This window comes from Ranitomeya variabilis, chromosome 4 (genome assembly GCF_051348905.1).
Source record: "Ranitomeya variabilis isolate aRanVar5 chromosome 4, aRanVar5.hap1, whole genome shotgun sequence".
In the NCBI taxonomy this organism is placed as follows: Eukaryota; Metazoa; Chordata; class Amphibia; order Anura; family Dendrobatidae; genus Ranitomeya; species Ranitomeya variabilis.
In genome coordinates this window covers 670,551,694-670,568,197 of record NC_135235.1, presented here as the reverse complement: position 1 = coordinate 670,568,197, position 16,504 = coordinate 670,551,694, and the positions used below count along the sequence as shown (strand labels likewise).

The following is a 16,504-nucleotide window of genomic DNA, read 5'->3' as shown; positions in this document are numbered from 1 at the left end:
TGTGCATGCATTTGTTTTTGCCTCCCAGTGCCTATAATGGCATTCGGTAATGTTCGGTGAATATTCGCCAAATTAATCGTCGAATATTTGCAAATTCGGTGAACGTAACTCAAACCGAATATTGAAATATTCGCTCATCTCTAGTAAGGACATCATTAAGAGAGAAGTCTGTGCAGGACCTACAGACTTGAGCTGTCTGGCATCATAAGGGTTAAGACTGCTACTTTTTCCAAGCTGAGGTGAGGCAATAATGGTGTGGGAGTGGGAAGATGAGTCCTTCAATAAGAAATACTGCATACCAGACATGCTGATGGAGGTGGAGGACCTCAGATTAAACTCTGATCTTGTCTTTGTTTCCTATATCAGATTTCACGATGGAGGCTGTAAATTGCTTATAATTCTCTGCAGAGAGTGCTCTGTGTGTGCGTTCTCTTGGTGCTATATCCAGGCCATGTGGCTTCAATTGATGTTCAAAAAGTCTGAAGACGGGGGACAGTGAAGCCGGCACTGATTGGGAGCAGTGCTTGTGTGATGTAATAACTCTATGTGAGCCACGGGAATGTGAGTTGCAGCACCAATGGAATAATGCCAGAATGGGAGGTGTGTATTTTTATTTTAACAACGCCAAACATGAGGAATGAAAAGGGGTTGCCCTAGAAGTGGATAACCCATTTAACAAGATACAATTTTCAGTTAAAACATTTCCCACATTAAGAACATGAAAAAGGCTTCTCATCAGTATGACTTCTCTGGTGACTCTGAAGAGATGATTTCTGCACAAAACATTTTCCACATTCTGAACAGGAAAAAGGATTCTCCCCGTGTGAGTTTTTTTTTTTAATATAAATTTGTATTGAAAATATTACAGAAACAACAATATAAAACAAAACAACAACCTATCAGCATTGGTAGAATCAATTATGACATATAGACTTCACAGTTATTACAATCATGGCTAATGTAGTTTGAAGTTTTAGATTGAGATTGTTATTTTTGAAAATGACAAAGGTAACCTTAGTTATGTTATGCAGTCTATGAGGGATACCCAAGAAAGTATCAATAATGCAAAAACAAATAATAGACTAGAAGGAAAAGGGAAGTGGGGGGGGGGAGCTCTACCAAGTCACCCCTGTGTGAGTTTTATGATGTTTGATAAGATTTGATTTATCTGTAAAACATTTTGCACATTCTGAACATGAAAAAGGCTTCTCCCCTGTGTGAATTCTCTGATGTTTGATAAGATTCGATTTATCTGTAAAACATTTTGCACATTCTGAACAAGAAAATGGCTTCTTCCCTGTGTGGGTTCTCTGGTGGTTATCAAGATGAGCTTTCTGTTTAAAACATTTCCCACATTTTGAACACGAAAATGGCTTCTTCCCTGTGTGAATTCTCTTGTGGTTATCCAGATGAGCATTCTGTTTAAAACATTTCCCACATTCTGAACATGAAAAAGGCTTCTCCCCTGTGTGGGATCTCTGGTGCTTAACCAAATCTGGTTTACAGTTAAAACATTTCCCACATTCTGAACATGAAAAGGGCTTCTCCCCTGTGTGAATTCTCTGGTGCTTAACTAAATCTGATTTCTGGTTAAAACATTTCTCACATTCTGAACATGAAAAAGGCTTCTCCCCTGTGTGAGTTCTCTGGTGGTTAACAAAATGTGATTTATAGTTAAAACATTTCCCACATTCTGAACATGAAAAAGGCTTCTCCCCTGTGTGAATTCTCTGATGTGTGATAAGATTTGATTTATCTGTAAAACATTTCCCACATTCTGAACATGAAAAAGGCTTCTTCCCTGTGTGACGGATCTGGTGCTTAACAAAATTTGATTTCTGGTTAAAACATTTCCCACACTGGGAACAAGAAAATCTATTCTCTGCTGTGTGAACTTTTTGATGTTTAAGAAAAGATTTTTCGAGGGAAAAAGTATTTCCATATTCATGTGAAAATGGTTTCTTTGCTTTAGGACCAGTTTGTTTTTTAATGCCTCTTTTATGACTTTGATTTTCCTTAGTAGTCAGTAATGTATCAGAAGATAGCACTTGTTTCAAAGTATCACATGACAGATCTTTGGTGTAAAGGGTTGATGGTATATCTGCAATAATGGCATTTACTTCAATTGTATTGTGTGGGATCTCAAGATCACCTGATTTAAAAATTGAAGATTTCAGCTGTCCCTCTGATCTTGTGGTACAGTCATCTGCTAAGAATAAAATCAATTATTATTTTTGAATAAAATATCTTTGAATTTTATATTTTTGAACATTTCTAATTAAACTGTCTATAAAAATGACAAGTTATGTAAAAATATTGATTTATTCACAAAGACAATGACAGTTCACAGTCTGATAGAAAACCCTCACAGGATGAACCAGTAGAGCACCAAAAAAAATGTTAAATAGGAAAAAATAATACCAATAAAAACTTCTACTCATCTCACAAAAAACAAGTCTGCACTCAGGTCCATCATCTGTCAATGTAAAACAGATGTCTCCAGATTATTAGTGGCTGAAAGGCTCTTGAAAAGCAACATAGCTTCTGTAAACTAATCCAGCAAAATCCGCTCACCCAAAGTCATATCTCCCCCTCACTTCTGAACCTTGCAGTGTGTCCAAACCACATTTAGAATACATGTATTTGGCATTACTATAGTGAGAAGAACCTAATAAATTTATGTGATGTGTGCCTCTTGAAGCACAATCTGGGCACTATGTGTTGAGCAATAAAATGGCAAATGTGCAATTTTCACTGTCCAACATTCACTGCTTACTAATTTCCAGAAAATGGCTGTAGAGTCAAAAGTTAGTACTCCTAAAGATTAATTCACTGAGACTTATAATTTCCAAAATGGAGTCACTATCTTGGGATTTCGACTGCTCTGGTTTTCTGCCATTTTGTCATATTAGTGCTTCTGCAAATGGTGTGCCCCATCTCCTCTGGGATCTGCTCCTGCGACGTCTGATTGTGTCACCAGGAGACGCCTTGTTTATTCTGCAGGCAGCGCTGGTATTGAAGATGTCACAATCAAAAGCTCTGTCCAGTCACTAAGATTAGGGTACCCGGGACCAGTAGTGCCATCCAGTGTGGCAGTATGAGTATGTGCTGTCCATCTGGAGTAATCTACTCCCTGCATATACCAATTGGAAAGCACTACACCCTACTAAAACTCGAAGCATATTGCTGGAAGCTGCCAGATACAGCCTTGTTCTCCTCTGGTTCAGTATTCTGTGGTCAGCTCCCAGCTTGTGTATTTGTTTCCTGTTGTGACACTGACCAATTTACTGAATACTATTGTGTCTTGTGATTTTGTATATTCTCTGTCCTTCTGTTTCTGACCTGGCTACCTGACTAATCTTCTTGCAATCTCACACCACAGAACAGCAGGTATCACTGTGGCCCAAGCCATGTAGCAGGGTTGAAAGTTAAGACAATCCCCGGGTATCTGGAAAATGGAGTCAATAGTGCCATTCCTGTTCATGGTGCCCATCTTTTGAGCTGCCACATGACCATGAACAGTGCCCCCAATATATTGTGTCTGCAAACTATTCCAGCAAGATCTGAATTCAAATATCTAAATAACATTCCTTCCCTTCTTAACACTGCCATGTGCCCAGACTTTAGTGTACAACTGTATATAGGGTAATGTCGGATTCAAGACAAGTTGGAAAAACATTTTTAAGGTTTATTTCCTATTATCCTGGTTAAATCAGAGTATTTGGGGCACTAACTACTGCACTCAAAAACTGGGAATATAGATAATAACATCTACTGACATAAGCAAACTCAACAGTTTTATTCAGAGAAAAAATTAGTAGCTAGTGGTGAAACCTCTTGGGGTAATTAGAGTATGGGGCTCGATGATGGCCCTTGACAATCCAAACTATCATAAGGGCCAATATGTTCTATCAGATGAGTTTCTAGAATAAATATTAAACATTTAAAGAAAACTTTTTATAATAATGCAGAGCTGAGGTGTCCTAAATTGAGATCTCGGCCATTTGGAAGAGGAAATAGAGACCTTTTATTAAAGACTACCAAGGAGTTACAGACTCACATAAGTGAGGCACCCTGATCCCCCAGAATATAAGTATTATACAGAATGAACCTGTAAAAAAAGGCATTTTTTTTATTCTATGTTACATCCTCAACAACAAAGAATGTAGCACTCATTTATGGTGGACCATTGCAGCTACTATAAGGCTAGGTTCACACTGCGTTGAACCCGTCCGTTAGACAGACTACGTTACACGGCGGCATAAACGCGTTGTAACGTAGTCCTTAACGGCCGCCATTAATTCCTATGTAGGACGCATCACTAGCGCACGTCCACAATGGGCGTGCGCTAGGGATGTGCCTTCATTGAGTGACGGACCCTGAGACGCGGGCTGCAGCGTTTCTGGGTCCGTCACTGCTAGCGCAGATAGAGCTAGCAGATGCTCTATCTGCGCTAGCGATGGTGCCAAGTCGGCACTTGCGTTACAGCAGCCCATTTAACGTATGTGTTGAACGGGCTGCTGTTACGCAGCCTAAAGGTACCGTCACACTAAACGATAGATCCGTGACGTTGCAGCGTCCTGGCTAGCGATATCGTTGTGTTTGACACGCAGCAGCGATCAGGATCCTGCTGTGATATCACTGGTCGTTGATTAAAGTTCAGAACTTTATTTGGTCGTCAGATCGCCGTGTATCGTTGTGTTTGACAGCAAAAGCAACGATACCAGCGATGTTTTACAATGGTAACCAGGGTAAATATCAGGTTACTAAGCGCAGGGCCGCGCTTAGTAACCCGATGTTTACCCTGGTTACCAGTGTAAAATGTAAAAAAACAAACAGTACATACTCACCCTCTCATGTCTGTCACACGACCCCCGGCGTCCGCTTCCTGCACTGACTGAGCCCCGGCCGTAAAGTGAAAGCACAGCACAGCACAGCGGTGACGTCACCGCTCTGCTGTTAGGGCCGGCACTCACAGTCAGTGCAGGGAAGCGGACGCCGGGGGACGCGAAGGTGAGTATGTACGGTTTGTTTTTTTACATTTTACACTGGTAACCAGGGTAAACATCGGGTTACTAAGTGCGGCCCTGTGCTTAGCAACCCGATGTTTACCCTGGTTACCCAGGGACCTCGGCATCGTTGGTCGCTGGAGAGCGGTCTGTGTGACAGCTCTCCAGCGACCAAACAGCGACGCTGCAGCGATCGGCATCGTTGTCTGTATCGCTGCAGCGTCACTTAGTGTAACCGTACCTTAAGTCCTGACAAGAACAGTAGACAAAGTATTAGTGCTCCCCATTTCAGGAGAGATTGTGCAGTAATCGGAATTCCTTAGGATCGAAATCAATGAAATTTATGTCGCAGAGTGACTCCATGAAACCAGGGCTTGAACCATGTAAAACATATCTTCTGCAGGTGTGAATAAATGTATATTACAGCCATCAGCCACGCACAGATTAGAGATACAGGCGCTTCTCACAAAATTAGAATAGCATCAAAGAGTTAATTTATTTTAAAGTTCTTCAATACAAAAAGTGAAACTCATTATATAGAGTCATTACAAACAAAGTGATCTATTTCAAGTGTTTATTTATGTTAATGTTGATGATTATGGCTTACAGCCAATGAAAACCCAAGTCATTATCTTAGTAAATTACAATACTTTATAACACCAGCTTAAAAAAATTTAAAAATCTGAAATGTTGGCCTACTGAAATGTATGTTCAGTAAATGCACTCAATACTTGGTCTGGGCTCCTTTTGCATCAATTATGCCATCAATGCTGAGTGGCATGGAGACGATTAGCCTGTGGCACTGCTGAGGTGTTATGGAAGCCCAGGTTGTTTTGATAGCAGCCTCCAGCTCATCTGCATTGATGGGTTTGGTGTCTCTCATCTTCCTCTTGACAATGCCCCATAGATTCTCTATGGGGTTAAGGTCATGTGTGTTTGCTGGCCAATCAAGCACAGTGATACTGTTGGTTGTAAACCAGGTATTGGTACTTTTGGTGGTGTGGACAGGTGCCAAGTTCTGCTGGAGAATGATATTTCCATCTCCAAAAAGCTTGTCGTCAGAGGGAAGCATGAAGTGCTCTAAAATTTCCTGGTAGATGGCTACGCTGACTTTGGTCTTGATAAAACACAGTGGACCTACACCAGCAGATGGCATGGCTCCCCAAACCATCACTGATTGTGGAGACTTCACACTAGACCTCAAGCAGCTTGGATTGTGGCCTCTCCACTCTTCCTCCAGACTCTGGGACCTTGATTCCAAATGAAATGCTAAATTTACTTTCATCTGAAAACAAGACCTTGGACCACTGAGCAACAGTCCAGTTCTTTTTCTCCTTGGCCCAGGTAAGAAGCTTCTGGCATTGTCTATTGGTCATGAGTGGCTTGACACAAGGAATGCAACACTTGTAGCCCATGTCCTGGATACGTCTGTGTGTGGTGGCTCTTGAAGCAATGACTCCAGCAGCAGTCCACTCCTTGTGAATCTCCCCCAAATTTTTTAATGGCCTTTTCTTAACAATCTTTTCAAGGCAGCGGTTATCCCAGTTGCTTGTGCACCTTTTTCTGCCGCACTTTTTCCTTCCACTCAACTTTCTATTAATATGCTTGGATACAGCACTCTGTGAACAGCCGGCTTCTTTAGCAATGACCTTTTGTGGCTTACCCTCCTTGTGGAGTGTGTCATTGACTGCCTTCTGGACATCTGGCAAGTCAGTAGTCTTCCGCATGATTGTGGAGCCTACTGAAATAGACTAAGGTACATTTTTAAATGCTTAGGAAGCCTTTAAAGGTGTATTTTGTTAATTATTCTAATTTACTGAGATAATGACTTTTGGGTTTTCATTGCCTGTAAGACATAATCATCAACATTAACAGAAATAAACACTTGAAATAGATCACTCTGTAATGATTCTATACAAGTGTCACTTTTTGTATTGAAGAAGTGAAATAAATTAACTTTTTGATAATATTCTAATTTTGTGAGAAGCACCTGTATATCATGGCACAGATGTAATCTTTTTACTATTTTACCACAATCCTGTGGTCAGTTTTAAAAGAAACTGAAATGTCAGGGTAAAAGGAAAATCAGCTGCTATCGTACAGAAATTCACACTTGTCTCTCACTGCTCATTTAACCACTTCACCTCGAAGCCTCTTTTTACCTTCCTGAACAGGCCAATTTTTACCATTTCCGACCAGTGTCACTTTATGAGGTGATAACTCTAGAATGCTTCAACGGATGTCGTTGATTCTGAGAGTGTTTTCCTGTGACATATTGTACTTCACGATAGTGGTAACATTTTTGACTTGCGTTTATTTGTTAAAAAAATGAAAATTTGGTGAAAATGTCAAAATGTTCAAACTTTAAATTTTTATGTCCTAAAATCAGATAATCATATTGCACAAAATAGTTCATAAATAACATGTCCCACATGTCTACTTTACATCAGCAATTTTGGAAATATTTTTTTTTTGTTAGAAAGTTATAAGGGTTAAAAGTTGACAAGCGATTTCTCATTTTTACAACAAAATTTGCAAAACTTTTTTTTCCGGGACCACATAACATTTGAAGTGACTGAGGGGCCTATATAACAGAAAATACCCCAAAATGAAACCATTCTAAAATCTGCACCCCTCAAGGTACTGAAAACCACATTCAAGAAGTTTATTAACCCTTCAGGTGCTTCACAGGAATTTTTCGAATGTGGAAGAAAAAAAATAACAATTACTTTTCTTTAACAAAATCTACTGTTTGGGCGCACGGCAGGGCTCGGAAGGAAAGGAGCGCCATTTGACTTTTTGAATGTAAAATATGCTGGAATAATTAGCAGTTGCTATGTTGTGTTTGCAGAGCCCCTGATGTGCCTAAACAGTGGAAACCCCCCACAAGTGACACCATTTTGGAAACAAGACCCCTTACGGAACTTATCTAGATATGTATTGAGCACCTTGAACCCCCAGGTGCTTCACAGAAGTTTATAACGTTAAGCCGTGGAATAAAAAAAATTGCATTTTTCCCGGATAAATCATTTTTAGCTCCAAATTTTGCATTTTCGTAAGTGTAACAGGAGAAATTGCTCCATGCAATTTGTTGTGCAATTCCTCCCAATATGTGGAGGAAAACAAATGTTTGGGTGCACCGCAGTGCTTGGAAGGGGAGGAATACCATTTGTCTTTTTGAATGTACAGTTGTGCTCAAAAGTTTAGATACCCCGGCAGAGTTTTTGCTTTCTTGGCCTTTTTTTGAGAAAATATGAATGATGACACCAAAACGTTTTCTCCTCTCATGGTTAGTTTTTGGGTGAAGCCATTTATTGTCAAACTACTGTGTTTTCTCTTTTTAAATCATAATGACAACCCAAAACATCCAAATGACCCTGATCAAAAGTTTACATACCCTGGTGATTTTGGCATGATAACATGCACAGAAGTTGACACAAATGTGTTTGAATGGCTACTAAAGGTAACATCCTCACCTATGACAACTGCCAGGAAAATTGTTTGGGATGCAAAGAAAAACCCACAAACAACAACTACCATGAAAGACGTCAAGCTGTCATTGATGTTAGAGGGGACAATACACGGTATTAAGAAATGGGGATTGTGAAGTTTTGATCAGGGTAATTTGGCTTTCTTCTGGCGACTCAACCATGCAGCCCATTTATCTTCAAGTGCCTCCTTACTGTGCATCTTGAAACGGCCACACCACTAGTTTTCAGAGAGTCCAGTGTCAGCTGATGGTATTTGTGGGTTTTTCTTTGCATCCCAAATAGCTGACACCCACACCCGATCATCACGGCACTTAGCGTGAGGCAGAACGAACGGTGTGCTGTATTAGTACTGCTGTTTGCGGGAACGTACCTCCCGCAGAGCAGTACTAGTACGCAGGGCCGGACTGGGACTAAAATTCAGCCCTGGCATTTGAAGTTACACAGGCCCACTTGTCACACGGTGACTGTATAATACCTTTGTACACTTGTAGGCAGGGCCGGTTTTAGGCAAAGTGGGGCCCTAGGCAAAGTTTAAAATGGGGCCCCAAATGCTAACATATTGCACATCACACAGAAGCCTTTCTGTTGTATTTACGTGCGCTGAGTTCAGGCCGCTAAACGAGTTTGATCGACAATACTGAAGTTGTTCAACGCTTGTTTCCCGGCCTCTTTCCACCAGCTGAGGAATAATGATGAGACAGAACGATCACTAATAGATCACCATACAGAATCATGTTTTCAGCAGCACATCTACAGTTTACACTGGCAATGTGCTGCTGACAACAAGGCTTTTTGTTCCAGCAAAAACAATCCGAATATGCAGCATTTTACTTGTTTAGTAAAATACACCCCATAGTCCTCCATATATTATAATGTGCTCCATAGTCCTCCATATAGTATAATACACTCCCTATAGTCCTCCATATATTAAAATACACTGCTCAGTCCTCCACATAGTATAATACACTCCTCATAGTCCTCCATATAGCATAATACAATCCTCATAGTCCTCCATATAGCATAATACAATCCTCATAGTGCTCCATATAGTATAATGCACCGCCACAGTCATCCATGTAGTACAATTCACTTCCCATAGTATAATGCACCCCATAGTTCTTCATATAGTATAACGTATTCCCCATAGTCCTCGATACAGTATAATGCAGCCCACATATAGTATAATGCAGCCACCCCAGAGTATAATGCAGCCACCCCAGAGTATAATGCAGCCACCCCAGAGTATAATGCAGCCACCCCACAGAGTATAATGCAGCCACCCCAGAGTATGTAACCCCCATAGAATATAATACAGCCCACCTCCCTATAATATATAATGTAGCCCCCCATAGAATATAATGCAGCCCCCCATAGTATATAACGCAGCCTCCCCCATAGAATATAATATACCCCCACAATAGTATATAACACAGCCACATAGTACATAACATGGCCTCCCCCATAGAATATAATATACTCCCCATAGTATATAGCAAAGCCCGCATATTATATAGCACAAACCGCATAGTATACAGCACAGCCTGCATACTATAGCACAGCTCGCGTAGTAGATAACACAGCCCACACAGCAGTATTCAGCACAGACCACACAGTAGTATACAGCACAGACCACACAGTAGTATACAGCACAGCCCATGTAGAAGTATACAGCACAGTCCACACAGTAGTATACAGCACAGCCCACAGAGTAATATATACAGCACAGCCCACAAAGTAATATATACAGCACAGCCCACAAAGTAATATATACAGCACAGCCCACAGAGAACTATATACAGCACAGCCCACAGAGAACTATATACAGCACAGCTCACAGAGAACTATATAAAGCACAGCCCAGAGTACTATATACAGCACAGCCCAGAGTACTATATAAAGCACAGCCCAGAGAGTACTATATACAGCACAGCCCAGAGAGTACTATATACAGCACAGCCCAGAGAGTACTATATACAGCACAGCCCACAGAGTACTATATACAGCACAGCCCACAGAGTACTATACACAGCACAGCCCACAGAGTACTATATACAGCACAGCCCACAGAGTACTATATACAGCACAGCCCACAGAGTACTATATACAGCACAGCCCACAGAGTACTATATACAGCACAGCCCACAGAGTACTATATACAGCACAGCCCACAGAGAACTATATACAGCACAGCCCACAGAGAACTATATACAGCACACAGTAGTATACAGCACAGAGCACAGCCCACAGAGAACTATATACAGCCCACAGTAGTATACAGCACAGAGCACAGCCCACAGAGAACTATATACAGCTCACAGCAGTATACAGCACAGAGCACAGCCCACAGAGAGCTATATACAGCCCACAGCAGTATACAGCACAGAGCACAGCCCACAGAGAACTATATACAGCCCACAGCAGTATACAGCACAGAGCACAGCCCACAGAGAACTATATACAGCCCACAGCAGTATACAGCACAGAGCACAGCCCAGAGAACTATATACAGCCCACAGCAGTATACAGCACAGAGCACAGCCCACAGAGAACTATATACAGCCCACAGCAGTATACAGCACAGAGCACAGCCCACAGAGAACTATATACAGCCCACAGCAGTATACAGCACAGAGCACAGCCCACAGAGAACTATATACAGCCCACAGCAGTATACAGCACAGAGCACAGCCCACAGAGAGCTATATACAGCCCACAGCAGTATACAGCACAGAGCACAGCCCACAGAGAACTATATACAGCCCACAGCAGTATACAGCACAGAGCACAGCCCACAGAGAACTATATATAGCACAGAGCACACAGTAGTATACAGCACAGAGCACAGCCCACAGAGAGCTATATACAGCCCACAGCAGTATACAGCACAGAGCACAGCCCACAGAGAACTATATACAGCCCACAGTAGTATACAGCACAGAGCACAGCCCACAGAGAACTATATATAGCACAGAGCACACAGTAGTATACAGCACAGAGCACAGCCCACAGAGAGCTATATACAGCCCACAGCAGTATACAGCACAGAGCACAGCCCACAGAGAACTATATACAGCCCACAGTAGTATACAGCACAGAGCACAGCCCACAGAGAACTATATGCAGCCCACAGCAGTATACAGCACAGAGCACAGCCCACAGAGAACTATATACAGCCCACAGTAGTATACAGCACAGAGCACAGCCCACAGAGAGCTATATACAGCCCACAGTAGTATACAGCACAGAGCACAGCCCACAGAGAGCTATATACAGCCCACAGCAGTATACAGCACAGAGCACAGCCCACAGAGAACTATATACAGCCCACAGCAGTATACAGCACAGAGCACAGCCCACAGAGAACTATATGCAGCCCACAGCAGTATACAGCGCAGAGCACAGCCCACAGAGAACTATATACAGCCCACAGCAGTATACAGCACAGAGCACAGCCCACAGAGAACTATATATAGCACAGAGCACACAGCAGTATACAGCACAGAGCACAGCCCACAGAGAACTATATACAGCCCACAGTAGTATACAGCACAGAGCACAGCCCACAGAGAACTATATACAGCCCACAGCAGTATACAGCACAGAGCACAGCCCACAGAGAACTATATACAGCCCACAGCAGTATACAGCACAGAGCACAGCCCACAGAGAACTATATACAGCCCACAGCAGTATACAGCACAGAGCACAGCCCACAGAGAACTATATACAGCCCACAGTAGTATACAGCACAGAGCACAGCCCAGAGAACTATATATAGCACACAGTAGTATACAGCACAGAGCACAGCCCACAGAGAACTATATACAGCCCACATCTCTTCTCTTCCTCCCCTCACCTCCTCCGAGAATGGCCCCACAGTCCAGAAAAAAAAAAAACTCTCCTCACCTCTCCTCGTGCCCAGCGTTGCTTCCTGGTTCCTGCTCCTGTCTCAGCAGCTGCAGTCTGCCCGGGACACAGCAGGTGCGCGATGATATGACATCATCGCGCACCCGCAGTGTCAGAGGCAGAGCGGGGAATGATGGGAGAGGAGCGTCTGTAGACGCTCTCTCCTCCATCATTGCATTCAACTGTACCGGCGTCTATACGCCGGTATAGTTGAATGCGACGGCGGGGGCGGCGGATTGAGCGGCCCACCACTGGCACCGGCCCTTCTGGCATTTGCCAGAAGTGCCCTATGGCCAGTCCGGCCCTGCTAGTACGGCGTATGTCTTGTAGGGGTTAATGTTGTCGATCATAAAAGCGAAGTTTGGAAAGAAAGACTGGACTTGGTCTTGTAGGGACCATATGAGCACATTCAGCAGCACAGGAGGGAGAGAAAGAAGATTCATCCAATAAAATATCAGGGATCTAGGAAGCCAACAGCATCATTACCCTCCTCTTTCTCTTACAGGCCCATCATAACATTTTGCTTCAAGTGATTTTCTAACTTGTCAGCAGATTCTACGTACGCTGTCATTTGGCTTTGTAGTTTACAGATCTGGGCAGGTAACGGTCAGCGTCTTCTAATTTCAGTTGGTTGGTGAATTTCCCGTTTGTAAGTTCTATAGAAAAGGGCTTTCAACCCACGGAATTAATGGTGCTATATAAACGAATAATAATAATAATAATCCCAAAGTCATTAAAACAGCTTTGGGTGGTTGAGAATGTTGTGGTCTAGAGGAAAGATGGTAATTACACAATTGTGATATGGCCACACTACACCATTGATAAAAAAGCCATAGCCGATGACTGAGAAGAATCTGTGACTTCTCTGCATTTAGTGGTTACTACTCACCTGGGTAGTCATATGTAGGAATCTCCTCTTTATACCACATATCACCCCTCACATATGTCTCTGTAGTAATATGGGTCAGATCTTCACCCTGAAAAATATTGTATAAGTCACAGACAGATGGAGAAATCATATCTATGATCAGATCTAATACTGCCATCTCCACCGTTCTCATTACACAAGCATAAAACATATAATACTGGTGGGTAAAACAAGACTGAACACAAGATCTTCACAGCCATCTACACATCATAGAGGAGATCTCATGATACCTTCCCTCAATCTACCTGATGATCCTGAGGAACATTGGGATATTCTTGTTTACAGTCCTGTGGAAGAAGAGGAAGGCGACATCTCTCTGGTGTTGTCCTGTTACTGGATAAAACTGGAGGATACACATACAGGGACTGAATTCATTCTTTACATACAGATAATTATAGGCCGTGTGTATTTAGTCCTGTCTGTTACCTGGTGATGTGAGGGGCTGGGGAGCCTCCATCATGATATCCTTGTAGAGATCTTTGTGTCCTTCTAAATACTCCCACTCCTCCATGGAGAAATAGACAGCGACATCCTGACATCTTATAGGAACCTGACACATACAATGTTACAGTCATCCCCCGATCCCTTCATAGCGTTACTGTATATTGTCCCACCAGTGTCACCTCTCCAGCCAGCAGCTCAATCATCTTGTACGTGAGTTCTAGGATCTTCTGGTGATTGATGTCCTCATGTATCATGAGGTGAGGTGCAGGCTCCATGATTGGGCTCAGGGGTCTTCTCCATCCCTCAGACACAGGGTCCTGACAGCACTCACTAGAGGTCTTCTTCACTACTGTGTAATCCTGGTAATGGAGAGACACAATAAAGCTCACTACAGACATTTCCAGAGTCCTCGCCTCTCTAGTTCTGTCCATCTGTTATTCCCATAGATAAGGATGATGTAATGTGACATCATCAGAATCTCTCACCTCTCCAGTAAGCCGGAAGAGGATCTCAAGGGTGAGGTGTAATGTCATCTCCGCCATTTTGTCCCTGTCCATATCCATCTTTGATGGGTAAATCAGGAAAATTCTCTTATATAGAGGATCTGATATTGTAGACACCTGAATGAGAAGATTAGCCGATGTATCATCATAAAAATCCTGTGTAATAATACAATTACTGGATATAATAAGGGAAACATACGAGATTTATTATTTTACTGGTTTTAGTTTTCTTCTTTACATCTACCGTATTTTTCGGCGTATAAGACAACTGGGCGTATAAGACGACCTCCAATTTTTCGGGGGTCATCTTATACACCGGGTGTCGTCTTATACGGCGTGTGTAGGGAGCGGTCCCAGATGGTTCCCAGGGTCTGGAGGAGAGGAGACTCTCCTTCAGGCCCTGGGATCCATTTTCGTGTAAAAAAAGAAAAGAAAAAAAAAATAGAATTAGACTTACCGGTAATTCGGTTTCTAGGAACCTTCCACGGCAGTCACCTTGGAGGATGTCTCCCCGCCCTAATGGGGGACAGGAAACATCAAGAGGTTAAATAACCCTCCCCTTCCTGCTATCTCCAGTGTTTTTTCTGGCCATACTAGCGTGAATAGTTACCACCAAAGTGCAGGAATCATCCAGTGAATATCAGATAGGGAGGGAAATTAGTGCTGTCGTGGAAGGTTCCTAGAAACCGAATTACCGGTAAGTCTAATTCTATTTTCTCTAGTCACCTTCCACGACAGTCACCTTGGAGTTATACCAACGTTAATTTCTTTAGGGAGGGACTACGGCCTGTAGAACACTTCTGCCGAATGTCAGATCCCTGTCGAAATTTAGCCTGTAGTGTCTGATGAAAGTACATACAGAAGACCAGGTGGCGGCTCTGCATATCTGCTCGGATGAGGTGTTCCCTCTTGCTGCCCATGACGTGGAAACCGACCGGGTAGAATGGGCCTTCAGCGAGATCGGCAGAGGGGGATCTTTTGCCGAAAATGCAAGGCAGATGGCTTGCTTTATCCATCTTGCAATTGTGCTCTTAGCCGCTTGCTTTCCTTTATTCTGTCCTGAGAACTGGATAAATAGATTCTGGTCGACCCTCCAAGCCTTGGACTGCTCTAGGTAGTGGAGGACTACCCTGCGGACATCCAGGGTATGGAAGTTTTCCTCCTTGTTGGAAGGATTTGGACAAAATGAGGGCAAAACCACATCCTGACCCCTATGAAAATCCGAAACGACTTTGGGCATAAAGGCGGGGTCTAGTCGTAGGACTATGCTATCAGAGTTTATGGATAGGAAGGGCTCTTGAACTGACAAGGCTTGCAATTCTCCTATGCGCCTAGCATAGGAACACTGTTTTAAGTGTTAGGATTTTATGTGGCAAAGAAGACAAGTGCTCAAAGGGTGGAAGAGTTAGACTATTGAGTACTAAATTTAGATCCCAGGGGGAACCCGACTAGGGAGACTAGGACGTAATATGCTTGCTGAAGTCATGAATCTTTTGATCCAGCGGTGGCCAGCCAGATCCTGGTCAAAAAAGGAACTAAGGGCCGATACCTGAACTTTTAGAGTACTCGGGGAGAGCCCAAGATCTAAACCCTCCTGGAGGAAGTCTAGGATTTGAGAAATGTTGGGGTGGAAGAGATCAGGGACACTGGGAAGACTGTTATGACCCCAATGGCGAGGGTCTCAGAGATATCAGCAAGTCTGCGAAGTACAAAAATCCAGCTCATAGGGCAGTGGTAACTGGGTTGACCATATATCTACTCCTAACGCCAACACTAGAAGTAGCCGGGGAACATGCCTACGTTGGTCGCTAGATGTCTCGCGCCAGCCGGAGGACTAACTACCCCTAGAAGAGGAAAACAAAGACCTCTCTTGCCTCCAGAGAATAGACCCCAAAAGTTGGATACAAGCCCCCCACAAATAATAACGGTGAGGTAAGAGGAAATGACAAACACAGAGATGAACTAGGTTTAGCAAAGAGAGGCCCACTCACTAATAGCAGAATGTAGTAAGATAACTTATATGGTCAACAAAAACCCTACAAAAATCCACACTGGAGATTCAAGAACCCCCGAACCGTCTAACGGCCCGGGGGGAGAACTCCAGCCTCCCTAGAGCTTCCAGCAAGGATAGGATACAGATTATGTACAAGCTGGACAAAAATGCAAACAAAAACAATAGCAAAAAGCAAGAAAGCAGACTTAGCTTAATCAAGCAGGAACCAG

At 43.0% G+C, this 16,504-nt stretch overlaps 1 protein-coding gene across 3 annotated transcripts in view; it reads right to left on the bottom strand.

Moving 5' to 3' along the window:
• Window positions 1–813: 813 nt before the first annotated feature.
• LOC143766289 (uncharacterized) overlaps window positions 814–16,504 on the bottom strand; it is a 32,710-nt gene continuing 17,019 nt past the window's right edge. Inside the window, exons 2-7 of one of the 3 annotated variants that reach the window (XM_077253849.1) lie at window positions 14,264–14,398; window positions 13,958–14,137; window positions 13,761–13,884; window positions 13,580–13,677; window positions 13,296–13,383; window positions 814–2,209 (exon numbers count right to left, since the gene is read on the bottom strand). In XM_077253849.1, coding sequence (XP_077109964.1) covers window positions 1,116–2,209; window positions 13,296–13,383; window positions 13,580–13,677; window positions 13,761–13,884; window positions 13,958–14,137; window positions 14,264–14,398 — 1,719 coding nt within the window. In that variant the 3' untranslated portion in view covers window positions 814–1,115. Of the gene's footprint in view, window positions 2,210–13,295; window positions 13,384–13,579; window positions 13,678–13,760; window positions 13,885–13,957; window positions 14,138–14,263; window positions 15,917–16,504 lie in introns of those variants that run through there. The other 2 variants (XM_077253850.1, XM_077253851.1) reach the window with 2 other exon arrangements.